The sequence below is a fragment of the Podarcis vaucheri genome, assembly GCF_965113315.1.
Source record: "Podarcis vaucheri genome assembly, chromosome: 7".
NCBI lineage: Eukaryota > Metazoa > Chordata > Lepidosauria > Squamata > Lacertidae > Podarcis > Podarcis vaucheri.
This window is the reverse complement of record NC_138765.1, coordinates 26,631,570-26,647,884: the sequence shown is the minus strand read 5'-3', so window position 1 is coordinate 26,647,884 and position 16,315 is coordinate 26,631,570. Positions and strand designations below refer to the sequence as shown.

The 16,315-nt window shown below is 45.5% G+C and overlaps 2 protein-coding genes across 2 annotated transcripts; both read right to left on the bottom strand.

Moving 5' to 3' along the window:
* Positions 1-76: 76 nt before the first annotated feature.
* LOC309537301 (ras-related protein Rab-39B-like) lies at positions 77-4,371 on the bottom strand. Its single transcript, XM_082232137.1, has 2 exons — positions 3,864-4,371; positions 77-1,764 (listed from the first exon to the last, which is right to left on the bottom strand). The coding sequence occupies exons 1-2, from the start codon at positions 4,082-4,084 to the stop codon at positions 1,341-1,343; spliced, it is 645 nt and encodes a 214-aa protein (XP_082088263.1). The 5' UTR covers positions 4,085-4,371; the 3' UTR covers positions 77-1,340.
* A 5,319-nt stretch (positions 4,372-9,690) lies between these two features.
* RAB42 (RAB42, member RAS oncogene family) lies at positions 9,691-14,574 on the bottom strand. The gene is made up of 2 exons (XM_082229426.1): positions 13,670-14,574; positions 9,691-10,527 (listed from the first exon to the last, which is right to left on the bottom strand). Exons 1-2 carry the CDS (start codon positions 13,933-13,935, stop codon positions 10,107-10,109), a joined length of 687 nt encoding a protein of 228 aa, XP_082085552.1. The 5' UTR covers positions 13,936-14,574; the 3' UTR covers positions 9,691-10,106.
* Between the last annotated feature and the right edge of the window lie 1,741 nt (positions 14,575-16,315).

Here is a 16,315-nt window from a genome sequence, read left to right as displayed (position 1 = left end):
CCTAGAAATCCACAATACAGGCAAGGGAACATTTGCACTGACAAGAAGGCAGGTGCTATCAAAGAATTATAAAGTATGTTTGGGAATGGCTTTTATTCAGATGCTTGCTTGCCATTATTGTCTGCTTGGGAGGGATGACTGAATTTTGCTGCGCAGCAGGGGATCTGTAGGAGATTACCTTTTACCCACAGGGGTGGGATTTTACCTATGGGAGACAATACCCTCCAACCACCTGCTAACACTTCCAAACTTCACTTCTATCAACACTTTACCCACCCTGCCACCTAAAACTGATAATCTAGTTCTGCAAGTATAAAGATGGCTGTATTTTCCTTTATTTCTGTTCTCTACCTTACAAGGAACCCATGTGTTTCAATTAGTGATTGGGACAGATATAAATAACTGGTCACTTTTGTATTATCAAAGGGGTAGCATTCACTGGCCTCTTCCACAATATGCCTTCTTGCAACCTGTCTCTTTGCACGAAGCATGATTGAACCTACCGGTAATTCGCCAAAGCACTTCTTCCCATTCCATCCAAAACTCTTGTGTGTGGCAGGTTCTGCCATCTTCATTTTTCGTACCACTGAACAATAGTTCTGATTAATCTGGAGGTTTGCTCATTACCCAAGTCTGTGCGACTATAAAAGCCCCATTTTTCCCTATCCCCTTCAGGCCTCTCCTTGAGACAACAGGAGTAGAGAAAATTAATTTGAAATAGTGTTTACTTGTATCCACAGGTCTTCTGTAGACTTAAATTAGGCACCAATGTTTTTTCCTCCTAAAAACAGGTGATGAAAGTGTATCAAGAGTTCTCAAACTGATCAGCCAAAGAGGATAGGTTAATGAAGGTGTTCACAAATCAGGCGGTGAGCTAACATGATGACTACAGTTTAGGCATGCTTTTCAGGGAGAGCAGGTCCATAATACCTCCACACATTTCAAGCCAGCCTCTTCCGCAGCAGAGGTAAAAACAGGAGATGGCAAGAGTTGGGGGTATGTGGGGGGGAGCAAGAGATGGGTGGAGCAAGGTTGAAACCAGGTAGACCAGGTGCAAAAAAATATTTCCAGAGATGTGTGGTACGTGTAGCAATGAAAGGTGTATGTTGCAGTAATTGTCAGTATGCCAAAGGGAGCCTCAAATCAATGTTCTCTGCCTTCATTCTGTAACCCATATGTTAGGTTAGCAATAACAAAAGGGAATGCACCTTTCCTTATACACCAGCCTATAAAAGCCTTTTATAGCCTTCATTGCTTTCTAGATGAATGGCTCATGGGCATCATGCATGGGTTATTGTACAAAAGGGCCCACACACTTTCCCAGAGGCAGTTGCCATTTCCTAGCAGGAACATTTCTTGCCCCCTTCCTGTGCCTGGGCCTCAGGCTGTGCCAAGGGTGGCAGTTTGCTTTTCACCCCGTCCCACTGTTCACTGGGTCTCATTTTCCCGCTTTTCAGAGCCTCGTATATTCCCAGCGTCAAGATCTGGAAAGCCTCCCCCACGTTCCTGTTGCTCTTCGCAGACGTCTCAATGTACTTGGCCTCCAGCAAAGTGGCCAGTTTTTCCGCCTCCTTTTGTCCAACCTTCCTCTCAGCCTCCAAATCGCTCTTGTGCCCAACCAGCACAAAGACAATGTGGTGAGGCTTCACCGTGTCCATCACTTCCTGGTGCCACTTCCGGATGCTTTCGAAGGATGCTCTGTTGGCCAGGTCAAACACCAGCACACCTCCAGCGGAGTTGCGGTAATAGGAACGCGTCACAGACCTAGGTCAGGAAACACAAAGAAGGAAACTCATTCTCACTTGGGTCACCTTCATACAATCAACCACCTTAGAGCATTATATACTGGTTTATATACTGGGGATGCGAGTGGCGCTGTGGTCTAAACCACTGAGCCTCTTGCTGATCAGAAGGTTGGTGGTTCGAGTCCCTGTGACGGGGTGAGCTCCCGTTGCTCTGTCACAGCACCTGCCAACCTAGCAGTTCGAAAGCATGCCAGTGCAAGTAGATAAATAGCTACTGCTGTGGCAGGGAGGTAAATGGCATTTCTGTGTGCTCTGGTTTCTATCACGATGCCCCATTGCACTAGAAGCGGTTTAGTCATGCTGGCCACATGACCTGGAAGGCTGTCTGTGGACAAATGCTTGGCTCTCTTGGCCTGAAAGTGAGATGAGTGCTGCACCCCCATAGTCGCCTTTGACTGGACTTAACCATCCAGGGGTCCTTTACCTTTTTACTTTATACTGGCTTAATGTTTTTAATCTTTATTGGCATAGTATGTTGCTTTGGACAGAAGAGGGCTATGAATGGAAGAGAACACAAGGCCTAAGATGAAAGATGGATTGAATAAGATTTGGAACACATTGTGTATTGTTAAACTCACCTAAGAAGGGCATGGCAGCTTGGCCAATTCCAGAAATTAAGTTGGAATTCATTTGCTGAATATTGGAATATATAGCAAACAATATTACCGCATAAGTTATTGATGGAGTTACATAGTTTGGTTACTGATGTCCAAGGCTTGTATCAGAAGCAACTTGTTGCTGCATTTGATGGGCTTTGACCAGATTTCCCTCAGGGTCCCTACCAACTCTGCAATTCTATAGCACAACAATTTAGGCTTGTGCTAATGGAATAAATGCATTGGATACCATCCTGAGTCAGATGTGTAAATTACGTAAACAATTCCAGCATTAGTTAATTATTATTTTAGTGACAAAGTTAGTTAACATAATTGCATTAAAACGTTATTGAAAGCAGCATTAAAATATATGCCAGATGGAAATGAGTCTTCATGAGTCCAACAAAATCTTTCACAAACAGCCGTTTTATGAGACAGAAGAAGGAAATACAAATAGAGACGCCTTTCAGGAAAGGGAGGAACCCCTCCTACTTAATCAGTTTTGAGTCTACAGAATGAGGAGTTACTCATATAAACAGCTGGCGTATGTCTGCAGCACACCTTGGATGCTTCCAGACTTTTTTTTTTGGGGGGGGTGATTCAGTCGCAAACGAACAAATTCAGATTGCACAATTATAGCTGGTTGGGAGGTATTGCACAACAAAACCTGCTTAATCCCCCAAATCAGACTTCTTGCCATAAGGAAAGTAATAAGATAATGGGGAACCTGTAACCCACCAGATGTTGTTGGACTCCAAGTGATGGGAATTGTAGTTCAGCGACATGTGGAGGGCCCCAAGTGTGTGAAAACCAGCCTCATATAACCAACATGCTTAAGTTTAATTAATGCATGAAGGGGTTCTGCAGGCTTAGCTGGGGTCACTCCCCCTCACCTTGGAAGGTAGTTTAAGTGTAGTGTTGTACCACAGTCTACCTGAGAAGCTCAGCATGTAAAGAGCTCATGGCTCTGACAAGCCTTTCTTGAGTTCATAGACCAATAATCTAGGAACTTTCACTACTGTGACTAAGCCAGGTTCCACCGCCTGTGCAACTTTTCTGAATGCTGTATGGAAAACCACATGAATCTGACCTCTGGAGTTTGTAAGTAAACCATTTTTAATTCACTGAATGAGTGGTATTTTTCAACGCTAGGGAAGAGGGGAACTTTGGAATAAATTTGCAACGGCATATTTTAAAAGCCTATATTTCCACACTTTACTGCATATTTTGTGATTTGATCTCTCTCACAAAGGAGTACTTGTTTCAAATTTTGATCTTGCCATCCAAGAATTCTCTTTTTTACATACCTATTCTTTTCTTTACCACCAAGTTCTTTCCCCCATTGCTGGACAAGTTCCCCATCCTCTCATGTGAAAGCCCTTCAACAACTTGAAGGTGGCTGTCATATCACCTCTTCATTTCTCTCTCCTTACTACAGATAAAACTTCCATTCTAAACTCACCTGAACCGCTCTTGCCCAGCTGTATCCCAAAACTGTAGTTTGATGCGCAGGTCAGGCTCAATCTCCAGGAAGTGAACATAAAAATCCACACCCACAGTTTGATTCATGGACTCAAGGAAGACCCCTTCGGCGTAGCGCTTCAGGAGACAGGATTTTCCCACAGTGGAGTCCCCCAACATGATAATCCGGAACTGGTAGTGCCAGAGCGAATCTACTGCCATCCGGAGGCTGGGGGCGAGGGGAGAAGGAAGCTGGAGAGGCAAGTGGGAACGCTCGTACAGTGGCACAAACTAGGCACTCCACTCCCAGTGTCAAGATTTATCCAGCCACACGGCCAAGTGGAAAACGCTGTTCTTGAGCTCCGACAGAAGCGGAAAACTGGTTGAGGCTTGTTGTAGGTGAAAGCAGATTGGTCGCATCTACAGCCTGGGGCTGACGGCTGTTTCATTTCATGTTCAGGCAGGCAGCTGCTAAGCCCGCCTGGATGTTCATAACTCGCCCTTTTTCTGCCCCACCCTGAGAATGTGCAACGTTTATGGGAGGGGAAGCCAGGCAGAGAGGAAGAACATTTCACATATATTCTATGGGTAACAGCACCCTTTCTTCTTTCTGGTAGCAAAAAGATAATATTTCTGGGCCAGCAGTCAGAGCATCAGGAGAATACATTAAACCCTTTCAGAGCTCTAATGAGAAAACACATCACTCTCATTAGAACGTATCAGATGTTATCTATGTGAGTGTGAGTGTACATGCCCTTTCTCTAGGAAAAGTGCCAAACCTTAGAATTTAGAAAACAAAAACAAAATGGGGACCTACTTGGGTGCATATTTACTTGGAATACTTTCTTGCATGGGATTGCAGCCTCACTGCTCTTCAGTCACTATTGCTTTCTTTTGTCTGTGCTTAATCTTACAACAATCAGTTTCATTGGTTGTCCACAAGTGTTAAGAGAGAGGGAGAAAAACCTTTCTCTAGTCCCTTTCTCCATGCCCCGCAGCGGGGTGAACTCCCGTCATTCGGTCCCAGCCCCTGCCCACCTAGCAGTTTGAAAGCACCCCTAAGTGCAAGTAGATAAATAGGTACCACTTTATAGCGGGAAGGTAAACGGCGTTTCCGTGTGCTGTGCTGGTGCTGGCTCGCCAGAGCAGCTTCGTCACGCTGGCCACGTGACCCGGAAGTGTCTTCGGACGGCGCCGGCTCCCGGCCTCTTGAGCGAGATGAGCGCACAACCCTAGAGTCGGTCACGACTGGCCCGTACGGGCAGGGGTACCTTTACCTTTATCCTATCTCAACCTACCGTATTTTTTGCACCATAACACTCACTTTTTTCCTCCTAGAAAGTAAGGGGAAATGTCTGTGTGTGTTATGGAGGAAATGCCTAAGGGTGGCATGCCTACGGATTTTCCTCCTCTAAAAACTACGTGCGTGTTATGGTCGGGTGCGTGTTATAGAGTGAAAAATACGGTACCTTTTATCTACATTTTAAAAGCCCCAAATGTTGCAACCTTTCCTCACACGATCGCTGGATCATGTTGGCTGCCCTTTTCTGACCCTTTTCCAACCACAATATTCTTTTTGAGGAGAGGCAGCTAGAACTGTACTCAGTGCTCCAAAGTGCAGTTGCGCCATAGATCTGTATAACGGCAGTGGCGTAGCGTGGGTTGCCAGTGCCCGGGGCCACATGGAAGGGTGAGTGGATGGGAGGGAAATGGATGGAGCACACATGCACGCCCAACTTCCTAATGCTGTCTGCATTACCAGGAGATCATAGCCACACAGATAAGGAAAGATGAGTTGTTCCGTTTTCTGGAGAGGTCACTTTCCGGTTCACGTGGGGAAGCCATTTTCAACAGAGCCCAGAGACAGAAGAGTGCAGCCGTACTGAGGCGGCAACAGATGTTGAAATTTTGCTCCCCTAACCATTTTACGACCCTGGGGCCCCCTCCCCACCACACTATGCCACTGTATAATGGTCTTAAGATATTGGCAGCTTTGTTTCCAGCTCCTTTCCCTAGAATTCAAATTGTAATACTGTGCAGGGAAAAAATGCAATACGGGGGGGGGGGGATAGAAGCAATAAAAATGCAGCTAAAAATCAATATGACTATTTAAAGCCGCCTCCTGCCTTCAATCACAAATCCGCAGACGTATTGCAGACCACCTTAATGATGCTCGTGGACCACTGGTGATGGGTGGTCCACAGCATCAGGACCTCTGTGCTAGGTACATCAGGTCATGGCCAAAATCCTCATGCAGGACCAACAGCAGCCACCTGGTCTGCAGGAAGCACATCCCAGGTAAGGGCAGGAAGACCATCTCTGCACATAGAGATTGGGCTTTAACTAGCCACCATCTACAGGAGATTTCTTACCCTCCCTCTTTCCCATCAGCTCTGGCCCTTAGAGGTACTGCATATTCCAAGGTTTCTTTCTGTGAGGCCAGTTCTCCAGCAAAGTAGAAAAAGACAGCTCTGGTTTCCAGGGGAGATGTGTCAAGGGAGACATTCCTGGCATGGGTGTTTCTTCTTTTGGGCTGTCATCAGGCTGACTCTCCTGTAGAAGTTCTACAACAGGAAAGTTTCAGCCTAGTATGGTGACCATTTTGGTGCAGCACAAATTCTGTCGCTGAGGTGCAAAATAGCAAGTGGAGTGAAGGGGGGGGGTATATTTTATCCAAACTGCCCTGGTTGTGTGGAAGCTTTCCCCCTGCCCCCATTGCTGGATTAAGTCAGTGCAGATCAGGGATTTGGAAACAGAAGTAACCACCCAGGAATTAATTTAAAGCACAGGTGACATGAATCTCCTTCCTCCTTGTCATCCCGCCCTGAAGTCTCAAGCATTAAGATAAAGGAGCGGGGCTATCAAACATTTTGCGCTGGCCAGTATGTAAACGCTGCAGACTAGGCAGAAACTGTGGGGAGTCTGACTCATATGTCCAAAAGTGTTAGAATGAAGTCATGGGTATTGTAAGGAGATTCCCTGCAAAACCTTGTCAGTCAGGAGGTTAACTATACAGTATCAGACACCATCCCTATCAAAAACAAAAAGGGCTGAGAGCTGTCTGAGCAGGAATTAAAGGAGTTCCACAACTTATTCTGTGGAAAACTTTAGTTATTATGTCTATTATTACATTTACCTTTTCCCCAAAGAGTTCAAGATGGTAAAGGGACCCCTGACCATTAGGTCCAGTCGTGACCGACTCTGGGGTTGCGGCGCTCATCTCGCTTTATTGGCCGAGGGAGCCAGCGTACAGCTTCCGGGTCATGTGGCCAGCATGACTAAGCCACTTCTGGCAAACCAGAGCAGTGCACGGAAATGCCGTTTTACCTTCCCGCTGGAGCAGTACCTATTTATCTACTTGCACTTTGACGTGCTTTTGAACTGCTAGGTTGGCAGGAGCAGGGACCGAGCAATGGAAGCTCACTCCATCGCGGGGATTCAAACCGCTGACCTTCTGATTGGCAAGTCCTAGGCTCTGTGGTTTAACCCACAGCACCACCCGCGTCCCTAAAATGGTATGCTCTCCATTTTATCCTCACAACAACCCTATGAGGTAGGAGAGAGAGTGACAGACCCAAATCCACTCAGTGGGCTTCATGGCTCAGCAGGGATTTGAACTCTAGTCTCCCAGCTCCTAGGTCAGCACTCTAACCCCTACTCCACACTGCCTCTCTCTTTTGACACCTTTTCCCTCAGAAACAAGCAGGGGCAGTGAACTGTTGGGGCAGAGACCACAGTCGAATATGTTCCAAATCTCTCTCTCTTTTGAAGCCACTGGAAGAGAAGGAGCAGAATGTTTCTGTTTCAGGAGTCACCTCTTTGTCTCCTGTCTCCTGTCTCCAAAGCCCCGAGGGGGGCAGAGCAGAGTTTTTCAAATGGCAACAGTAGAAGAACCTGTTTGATAAATAAATAAGAATTGCCTCATGAATTCACGAGGATTCAGAAAGGGTTTTCCCATCAAGGATGACTTTGCTATATTTATCTTCAGAGGTGTTTTCAAGGGCAACAGCAAGAAGCCGCTAAGAAGCTTGCCGTTTAAATAAATAAGAATTGCCTCATGACAAATCTGACCCAGTTCCATGCCCTTGCTGCTCTTCTTATCTTTGAACTGGAACTTCCTCCTGCAGCTTCTAAAGAACTAACTGCACAACCGATCATTGCTGCAAGATGGACAGACTGAACCCTCTCTGGGTAGAAGCTGAGGGAACAGATGCTTCAAATTTGGCACTCCTGCTGATGGGGAAATCAACTTAAGAGCAAGAAGGAAAAACTCCGCAATGACTCGTACAAGGTTTGAACAGATCTTACTTTGTATGCTATGTCTAAGGAGTGGCTGGGGAAACCCAGTCAGATGGGTGGGGTATAAGTATATTATTGTTATTGTTATCATCATCATCATCCTCTGCCACCTGCTGCTCACAGAAATCTAAACACCCGTTGTCCTGAGTGGGGTGAGGACACAAGTTAGGGGATGAATATGCTTGTTTGAATTGCCTCATGAATCTATGAGGTGTGGAAGGATTCCCCAGCAGATGGCACTATAGCTGCCTTGGTTTCTGGTGATGTGATTCATAAAATAAATAAATAAAACTAAAATATGAATTTATCCTATATGTCTCATGAGGTTGGCGGTTCAAATCCCCGCGACGAGGTGAGCTCCCATTGTTCGGTCCCAGCTCCTGCCAACCCAGCAGTTCGAAAGCACATCAAAGTGCAAGTAGATAAATAGGTACCACTCCACTGGGAAAGTAACCGGCGTTTCCGTGCACTGCTCTGGTTCGCCAGAAGCGGCTTTTTCATGCTGGCCACATGACCCGGAAGCTGTATGCCGGTTCCATCAGCCAATAAAGCGAGATGAGCGCCACAACCCCAGAGTCGTCCACAACTGGACCTAATGGTCAGGGGTCCATTACCTTTACCTTTTAAGTCTCATGAGACTTCAACCATTAATATGTCACTCTTTTTACCATGGTTTTCAGATCTTTTGCCTAAATAATCCCTTGAATATGCACCTCGGCAGGGTGCGTATGTCTCATTATGAGCCTAAGCCTAACAGGAACATTAATTTCAATAAATTTCAGGGCCAGTATCGGATACAACCCTTTGAGTTGTATTACAGTATTTTAAGAATTAAATGATAGCTTTAGTCTACATTAAACTTAGTATAGAAAAGTGGCATATAGAGAAACTAAGCATAAACCAGCAGTATGACTTTATTTTTTTGTTTTGAAATCAGCACCCTTGTTTCACATTAAAATGGGCCTCCAGCGTTCCCAGAACCCCCAAGTCATCTACTCAAGATGAAAATCTTTCTTTCTTTCTTTCTTTCTTTCTTTCTTTCTTTCTTTCTTTCTTTCTTTTTTGTGTTCTCAAATATAGTGGAATGTTGACTCTATCTAAATGACTGAACTCTGAATATCCTTGCACCCATTATCATTTTCCCACAGTGGCGTAGCGTGGGGGGTGCAGGGGGGGCGGGCTGCACCGGGCGCAACATCTGAGGGTTAGGGTTAGGGGGCGCAAATTACTTGCCTTGCCCCGGGTGCTGACAACCCACGCTACGCCACTGTTTTCCCACCCCAACTATTAACAGATATTCCCCTTACAATTTCCCAGCTCTTTACACAGCAAATTATGCGTAACTTTTCTGCAGAACAACTGAAGAATACGCTCTCATAATCTGAACATTTCAAAGCAATTCAGATGCATTTTAGAAGACCACTTGCATTGAAAGGTCAGTGTAGCAAGCTTTTCAGCTGCAAACAACTGTTTTCCAGATTCTCTCCTATCTGCTCTGGTGCTATCCAAACCATCTTTGACACCCACAGGGCCAAATGCAGCCTCATTTCCAGTAGGTGGCAAGAGGGGAAAATGAGGGCGGGGAGGGGGTTCATCACTTGGGCTCTGGCCTTAGAATCACAGAATTGTAGAGTTGGAAAGGGACCCTGAGGACCATCTAGTCCAACCCCCTGCAATGCAGGAATATGCAGCTGTCCCATACAGGGATCGAACTTGCAACCTTAGCATTATCAGCTCACTGATGACTCCAGCCCTGCCCACCATCAGTATGCATCCCGCAACAGTCTTGAATGCTGATGAGTGGATGTCACTTTGAGGGTCCAGTCATTGAGGTCCTCTGCAGCTTCCATCTCAGAACCTTGGCTATGAAAGAGTTCCACTCGTTTCTCCTCTTTAGAGCCCGCCCACTGCCCCCTTCCAACCACATCTCACTCCTTGACTTTGGTTAGCAATTGCATTTTTCTTGCGGGGCCTTCTTCCTTCTCTGAAGACCGCTAGTTCTCTTCTTATGGATCACCTTCACACCATCCCACCCTTCCTGCAAGTCAATCTCCTTGTTTCTCAGAGCGTCATAGATAGCATTGGTGATGGTCGCAAAAGCCAAATCTATATTGAGGTTGTCCTTGGCAGACGTCTCAATAAATTGTGTGCCCAGAGAAATGGCCAGTCCCTCTGCTTCTTCGACTGTGACTCTGTTCATTGACTGGAGGTCACTTTTGTGGCCAACCAAGAGGAAGACGACCTTCTCCATAACACTGGTCACTTCATGGTACCAATCAAAGATGCTCTCAAAGGACCTCCGGTTGGTCATATCGAAGACCAAGAGTACACCCACTGCGTTCCGGTAGAAGGATCTGGTGATGCACCTAAGAACAGAAGCAGCAAATTAAAATAATTAATTTAACCTTCTACCAATATATCATGGAGACTTTCTATAAGTCACTTGTCTAGTTACCAAATGCCAACTCTTCATAACCATGTCCAGGACTTTGTAAGCACAGAACTCCCATTTGCCTTTACAGATATTGCTAAACTACATTAGCAAAACATATCCACAAAGTCTTCAGAAATTTATTGATGCTGAGCAATGTCAGTTTTATAGTACAATGTAGTCTTAGTGCGGGAGGAAGAATTCTGCCTTGAGCAACTTGGAGAAAAGGCCTGATATAAATGTATTGAGTAAAATAAATAACATATACTCACATAATTTTCCTATGATATCTAAACCACCTTTGGGACATTGCTAAATTCTTAGCCACAGCATTTTCCTTGCGGCAAGGAGTTCCATGGTTCAGCTTTCCTCAAGCTAAGCACAGAAATGTGATATGAAACAACTCAACCTCTCTATTTTAGGCAGAATTTGATTAGAGAGGCTTGAAGTGGAGGAGGTTTTTTCTTTTATATTTTTTCCTTCCTACTGCCACATGCTTCTCAAAATATTTTTACCTACCTCTTATCATTTCATTTCCCTTTCTCCTTCCACACTCAGCTCAAAAAGGAAAAAAACCTGCCACTTTCTTCCATCCCTTCTCTCTGGCCCTTTTGCATTCACTTCTTCATACTGTAACAATTTCCTCTCTTATTCCTTCCTTTCTTTTTCCCAATTTGTTTATTGATAAATATTGACATTTTATTTCAGTTTCTAATTTCCTTAAACATCTCCTTTCCTTCTTTACCTTCCTGCCATGCCTTTATCTCCCAGCCCAGCTCATGGCTAGGGGCAGGGTAAGCAAGTGAGGAGACGCCTATACGATTTACAACCACATAAACAAGCAGAGATTCTACATACAAATCTTATCTCTGAAGAGGAGCTGATAGGAGAGTGCCATTGTTTGCAGCAAAATTAGCAAGAAAAAGGGAGTTGGTAAGGTTGTGTCAATAACGGAGTGGATCAGTAAGCAAGGTCAGACATTCCAAAGAGATATGATGGCCTCTGGGATTACTTGAGATCAATGCCCTCAGGCTTCTATTCACTGAATGGGATCAATTTCTCAACTCTGCAAAAGAACATTAACAACAGACAACCTTGAAATATCCCCCACCCCACCCAAAAGCACAACACTCAGCTATGCACTACCCTCCCTTCAGCTGTTTTTTCCACCGATTCTGTGAAAAACACAGGCAACTTTTGTGCAGAGTGCCAACAGAAATCTAACCAAGATTGCTAGAGGGAGTTCATTATTCAGCCCAGAATGATTCGTCAATACTCATGATTCTCAAAGATATGCACAAACATCTAGTTTCTGACCAAACCCAGAGACAGCTTAAAGCGAGCTGGTGAGATCAGTGTGGCGTAGTGGTTAGTGCAGAGCTTTCCAAACTGTGTGTCGTGACATGTTAGTGTGTCGGCTGCAGTGTGTTGGTGTGTTGTGCAAACACTCCCTGCGCTCCTCCCAGGGCTGGAAAGGGGTACCTTTGGTTTGCGAGTAAAAACTGTGTCGCAAAATGATGCATGTCTAAAAAGTATGTCACCAACATGAAACATTTGGAAGGCTCTGGGTTAGTGTGTTGGTCTAGGACCCGGGAGAGCAGGGTTCAAATCCCCACTTGAACAGGAAGCTCACTGCATGACCAGGGGCCGGTCATTGCCTCTCATCCTAACCTACCTGTAGGGACTGCTGTAGGCATTAACTGAGGAGGGGGTGAACCACATACACCACTGTGAGCTCCTTCGAGAAACTGTCTCAGATGGCTCTGTAAAACCCTGTGTCACCTGAATTGATGATCACGGGATGACAAGTCACTAACCATCAGCAAAGCACTGTACACATTCTAAGTAATTATATCAAGATTCCTTTGAGGAGCTGTGCCTTTGCTGCTGGAACTTTTTTCAGTACCACATGAGCTCAATTATCCACTACTTTCTTGCTTAGGAACACCAGGCTTACTTGGGGGTGGGGAAAAGTTTGGTTCTCCAGATGTTGCTGGCCAGCAACTCCCATCAACCCTTGCTACTGCCTGGGGCTGATGAGAATTGGAGCCCAACATCTAGCAGTTCACAGGTTTCCCTCCCCTGGTATTGATGAATAAATGAAGCCTGAGCTTGAACCTTCTGCCCAGGCCCCCTGCCTTCTCCCCCAGTTAATCCCTTCCTTGTTCCTGTAGTGTAGGGTGTTTCCTGATGCCAACCAGTTCCTAAGATCTACAGACAGATTGGAACCAATATGTTCCCTAGCTCGTTCTGGGGTTGTCATTCTTTTTCTCCTGGCCTAATGCGCCTTACAGGGTTAGTGTGAAGATAGGGCTGCGGTATTTTAAAGAGCAAAAAAAAAAAAAAAAAAAGGACACATTTGCCAACTTCTACCTTTAACTATGGATCGCTATGACGACTCTCATTTTACATACGGTACCTATGAAAAAGAGAGTGTGTCCTGCAACAAAAGAGGACTCTATAGGAGGAAAGGTGGGACAGGAATGTGCTAAATGCTTATTCCCCCTCCCTATTCCATTTCTATTTAATTTCTTAAAATCTCAACTTAATTGCGAAGGATAACACTAATTTTTTTTTAATAAAAAAATTATAAATCCAGTAGGGGGAATAATAAGTGGGGATGAAATATGTGGGGAATGAAGACAGGTGGTATCTGTGGTGCAGCTAGGACATTTTAGACTCTGGACATAGTGGCCTTGAAAGCTCCTCCTACCCATCCTTTACAGACAGGGTGATACACTTAGGTTACTTCAAAATGTAGTAAGCCAACCCGGTGCTATCCCCTGACCCACCACGCTCATGGGACCCTGAATACCTGCCTCCAAGTCCTTCCTTCATGGCACCACTGGCTGGCATTCCAGCAAAACTGCCAACCTGGCTGAAATTAAATGCAGGGAGCAAGGAATGATATGGACACGAAAGGTCTATACACCAGAATGGATTGTTGCTAACTGAGCAGTAACGCGGCACAGGCTAATGTGATTGGCTTCCAGACCTTATTTCCAGAGCAGTAGGGAAAGTAGAACAAGGAAAGGTTTTGGACCGGTAAGCAGCATGTGCATCTTTCCCCGCCTCACCTGAACCTCTCTTGGCCAGCCGTGTCCCAAAGTTGTAGCTTCACCTTGATGCCTGGAGGCAGCTCCATCATCTTGCTGTAGAACTCCACGCCCACCGTGGGGCACGGGGATGGAACGAAGCACCCCTCTGTGTAGCATCTGAGCAGAGACGTTTTGCCCACCATGGAGTCGCCCAGCAGAAGGATGCGGAATTGGTAGTGCCAGTTGCCATTTAGGTTACGGGCAGGAGGCGTTTGTGCTAATTCCATCTCAGGAGCTGCTTCCATGGTGGAAGGAGGCTCAGAGGAGCAGCGGAACAGAAGCCTTCATCCAGGGCAGTGCTCAGGAGAGACTGGGACCTCCGAGGATCTTCTCCTGACAATCCCAACTGCAGCAGAACTCCAGTTTGATTAGGAGGACTCCAGCCTGATAGGATTAGCCATCTCCCACCCACTGCCTTCAGAACAAAGAGAAGCCAACATCTGTCTGGTTTGAGAACAAGACCCTCTTTCCACACCTCTTTCTGCCCCACCCACAACATTCCCTTAGATACCATTGCCTCTCTCCCACAAAAACAACCAAGCTTCTGTATCAAATCTCTGTCAAATGCAAGGAGCGAAATGTATGTATGTGTATATATGTTGGGGGCAGGCGATGCAATAGCCTATCAAAGCAATTTCCCTGCTTCTCAAGAGAAAAAGGAACTCCAGTCATAAGAATATCAGCCCTCTGCAATATAAACTGCTGAATCAGATCCCTGTTTTAAGAATGGCGGAACAAAACTGCATTTATCTGTGAAGGCTGTTTTTAGCTCTGCAGTTGTTTTTTTAAATATGTATTTTGTGCACTTTTATTGTTGCATGCATGGTTTGTTGCATTACAATTTTAAATTGTTGTTAGTCACTCTGAGTGGTGGTGCACGGGCATTAACAAGGCAGGACAAAGATATATATATTTCCTGTAGGACAAATACAGTATAGATTTTGCACTGAGTACAGTGTGTCTTGCCCACTTGCCCGAAGTATTATCAAGATCAGGAATTTTAACCATGGAAGAGACAAGAGCTACCATTGATACCCATATTATGAAGGTCTGGGAATGAATTCTGGTTGAGTAGATCTTAGTTATCCCCCTCCCCACAGCCACCAGTCCTTATTGAATCACCTTCTCTGCACTGGGAATTGAATTTTCCTTTCTCAGTATTATGCAATGTTTATCAATTAATTCTAAGGCCTGTTTGGTTCCTAAGGGTAAAGTTCTTTAATCAGGAGCCAGATATTAACTGTTTCCAAGCTCATGTTATCATTTTGAGAGTCAGACTGTACATTTCTGATCAACAGCAGCAATAATTCACCTACACAGAGCTGCAATTTATAAAACCAACTAGCCTTCTGCATTTCCACTACAGAAAGGTATGATTGCAGGGGCCTCTGGTTGATTTCATCTGCTGAGAGCAATTTTCACTTACATATATCCCCCCTGCCCTTCTATCCAGATTTGTCAGTAAGCTTAAGCAAACATTAAAAAGGTAACAGTACCCCTGCCCGTACGGGCCAGTCTTGACAGACTCTAGGGTTGTGCGCCCATCTCACTCTATAGGCCGGGGGCCAGCGCTGTCCGCAGAGATTTCCGGGTCACGTGGCCAGCGTGACAAGCTGCATCTGGCGAGCCAGCACAGCACACGGAACGCCGTTTACCTTCCTACTGGTAAGCGGTCCCTATTTATCTACTTGCACCCGGGGGTGCTTTCGAACTGCTAGGTGGGCAGGCGCTGGGACCGAACGACGGGAGCGCACCCCGCCGCGGGGATTCGAACCGTCGACCGAGCGATCGGCAAGTCCTAGGCGCTGAGGTTTTACCCACAGCGCCACCCGCGTCCCGAAGCAAACATTAATGCATAATAAAACTATTGTGATTGTTGGGGTTGCAATTGTGTTCAGGAAACAGTAATGTTGCAAATGGAAGAATCTTACCAGCAGAATTTTCCAGCGAGAGAAGCCCTGCCTCTCAAAATCTATTTCAATGATGGCCTCTGTGACAACAGGATGTTGGTTTAGGTAGGCTATTGGCTTGATACAGCAAGCCTCCTTACATTTGCTTATTTTTATCCTAGCCTTCCTGACAGGTATGGAGAACCATTAGGTCTCCAAAGGTTTTAGAACTCCCATCAAGCCCGAGAAGCATGGCAAGGAATGATGGGAGCTGTAGTTCAGCAGCATCTGGAGGGCCAAAGGTGAATGAAATGTGAGATCCCTCCACCCCCACCATAGCTGCCTTTCATTTTTTAGTTCCCTGGCTTCTGTATTTCTCCATGGAAAAGGCAAAACCCAACCCAAACAGATCCCTGTAGCGTATCTACACCCCCAATCATAGTCTTGCAACGCTTTTCTCCAGGACCTTCATGCCACTGATAGGTGACCCAACAGTCAAGATATTTGTCACACAATTCCCACCCCATGTTGACTTTAAACTTTTGAGTATTTATTATAGCGTGCATCAACCCTATCAGAGTGGACAAATTTACCATTCTAGTGCCTCACAGCCCTTGAATTTCTTTGGTTTGTTTTTTTTAAAAAGGGCAGATTTCTAGAAAAGTCAGTTATGTATGCAAAGAAACTCGTAGCTATCAACGCATTTGTTAACTCCAAGGCATGTGCAGATTCAGCA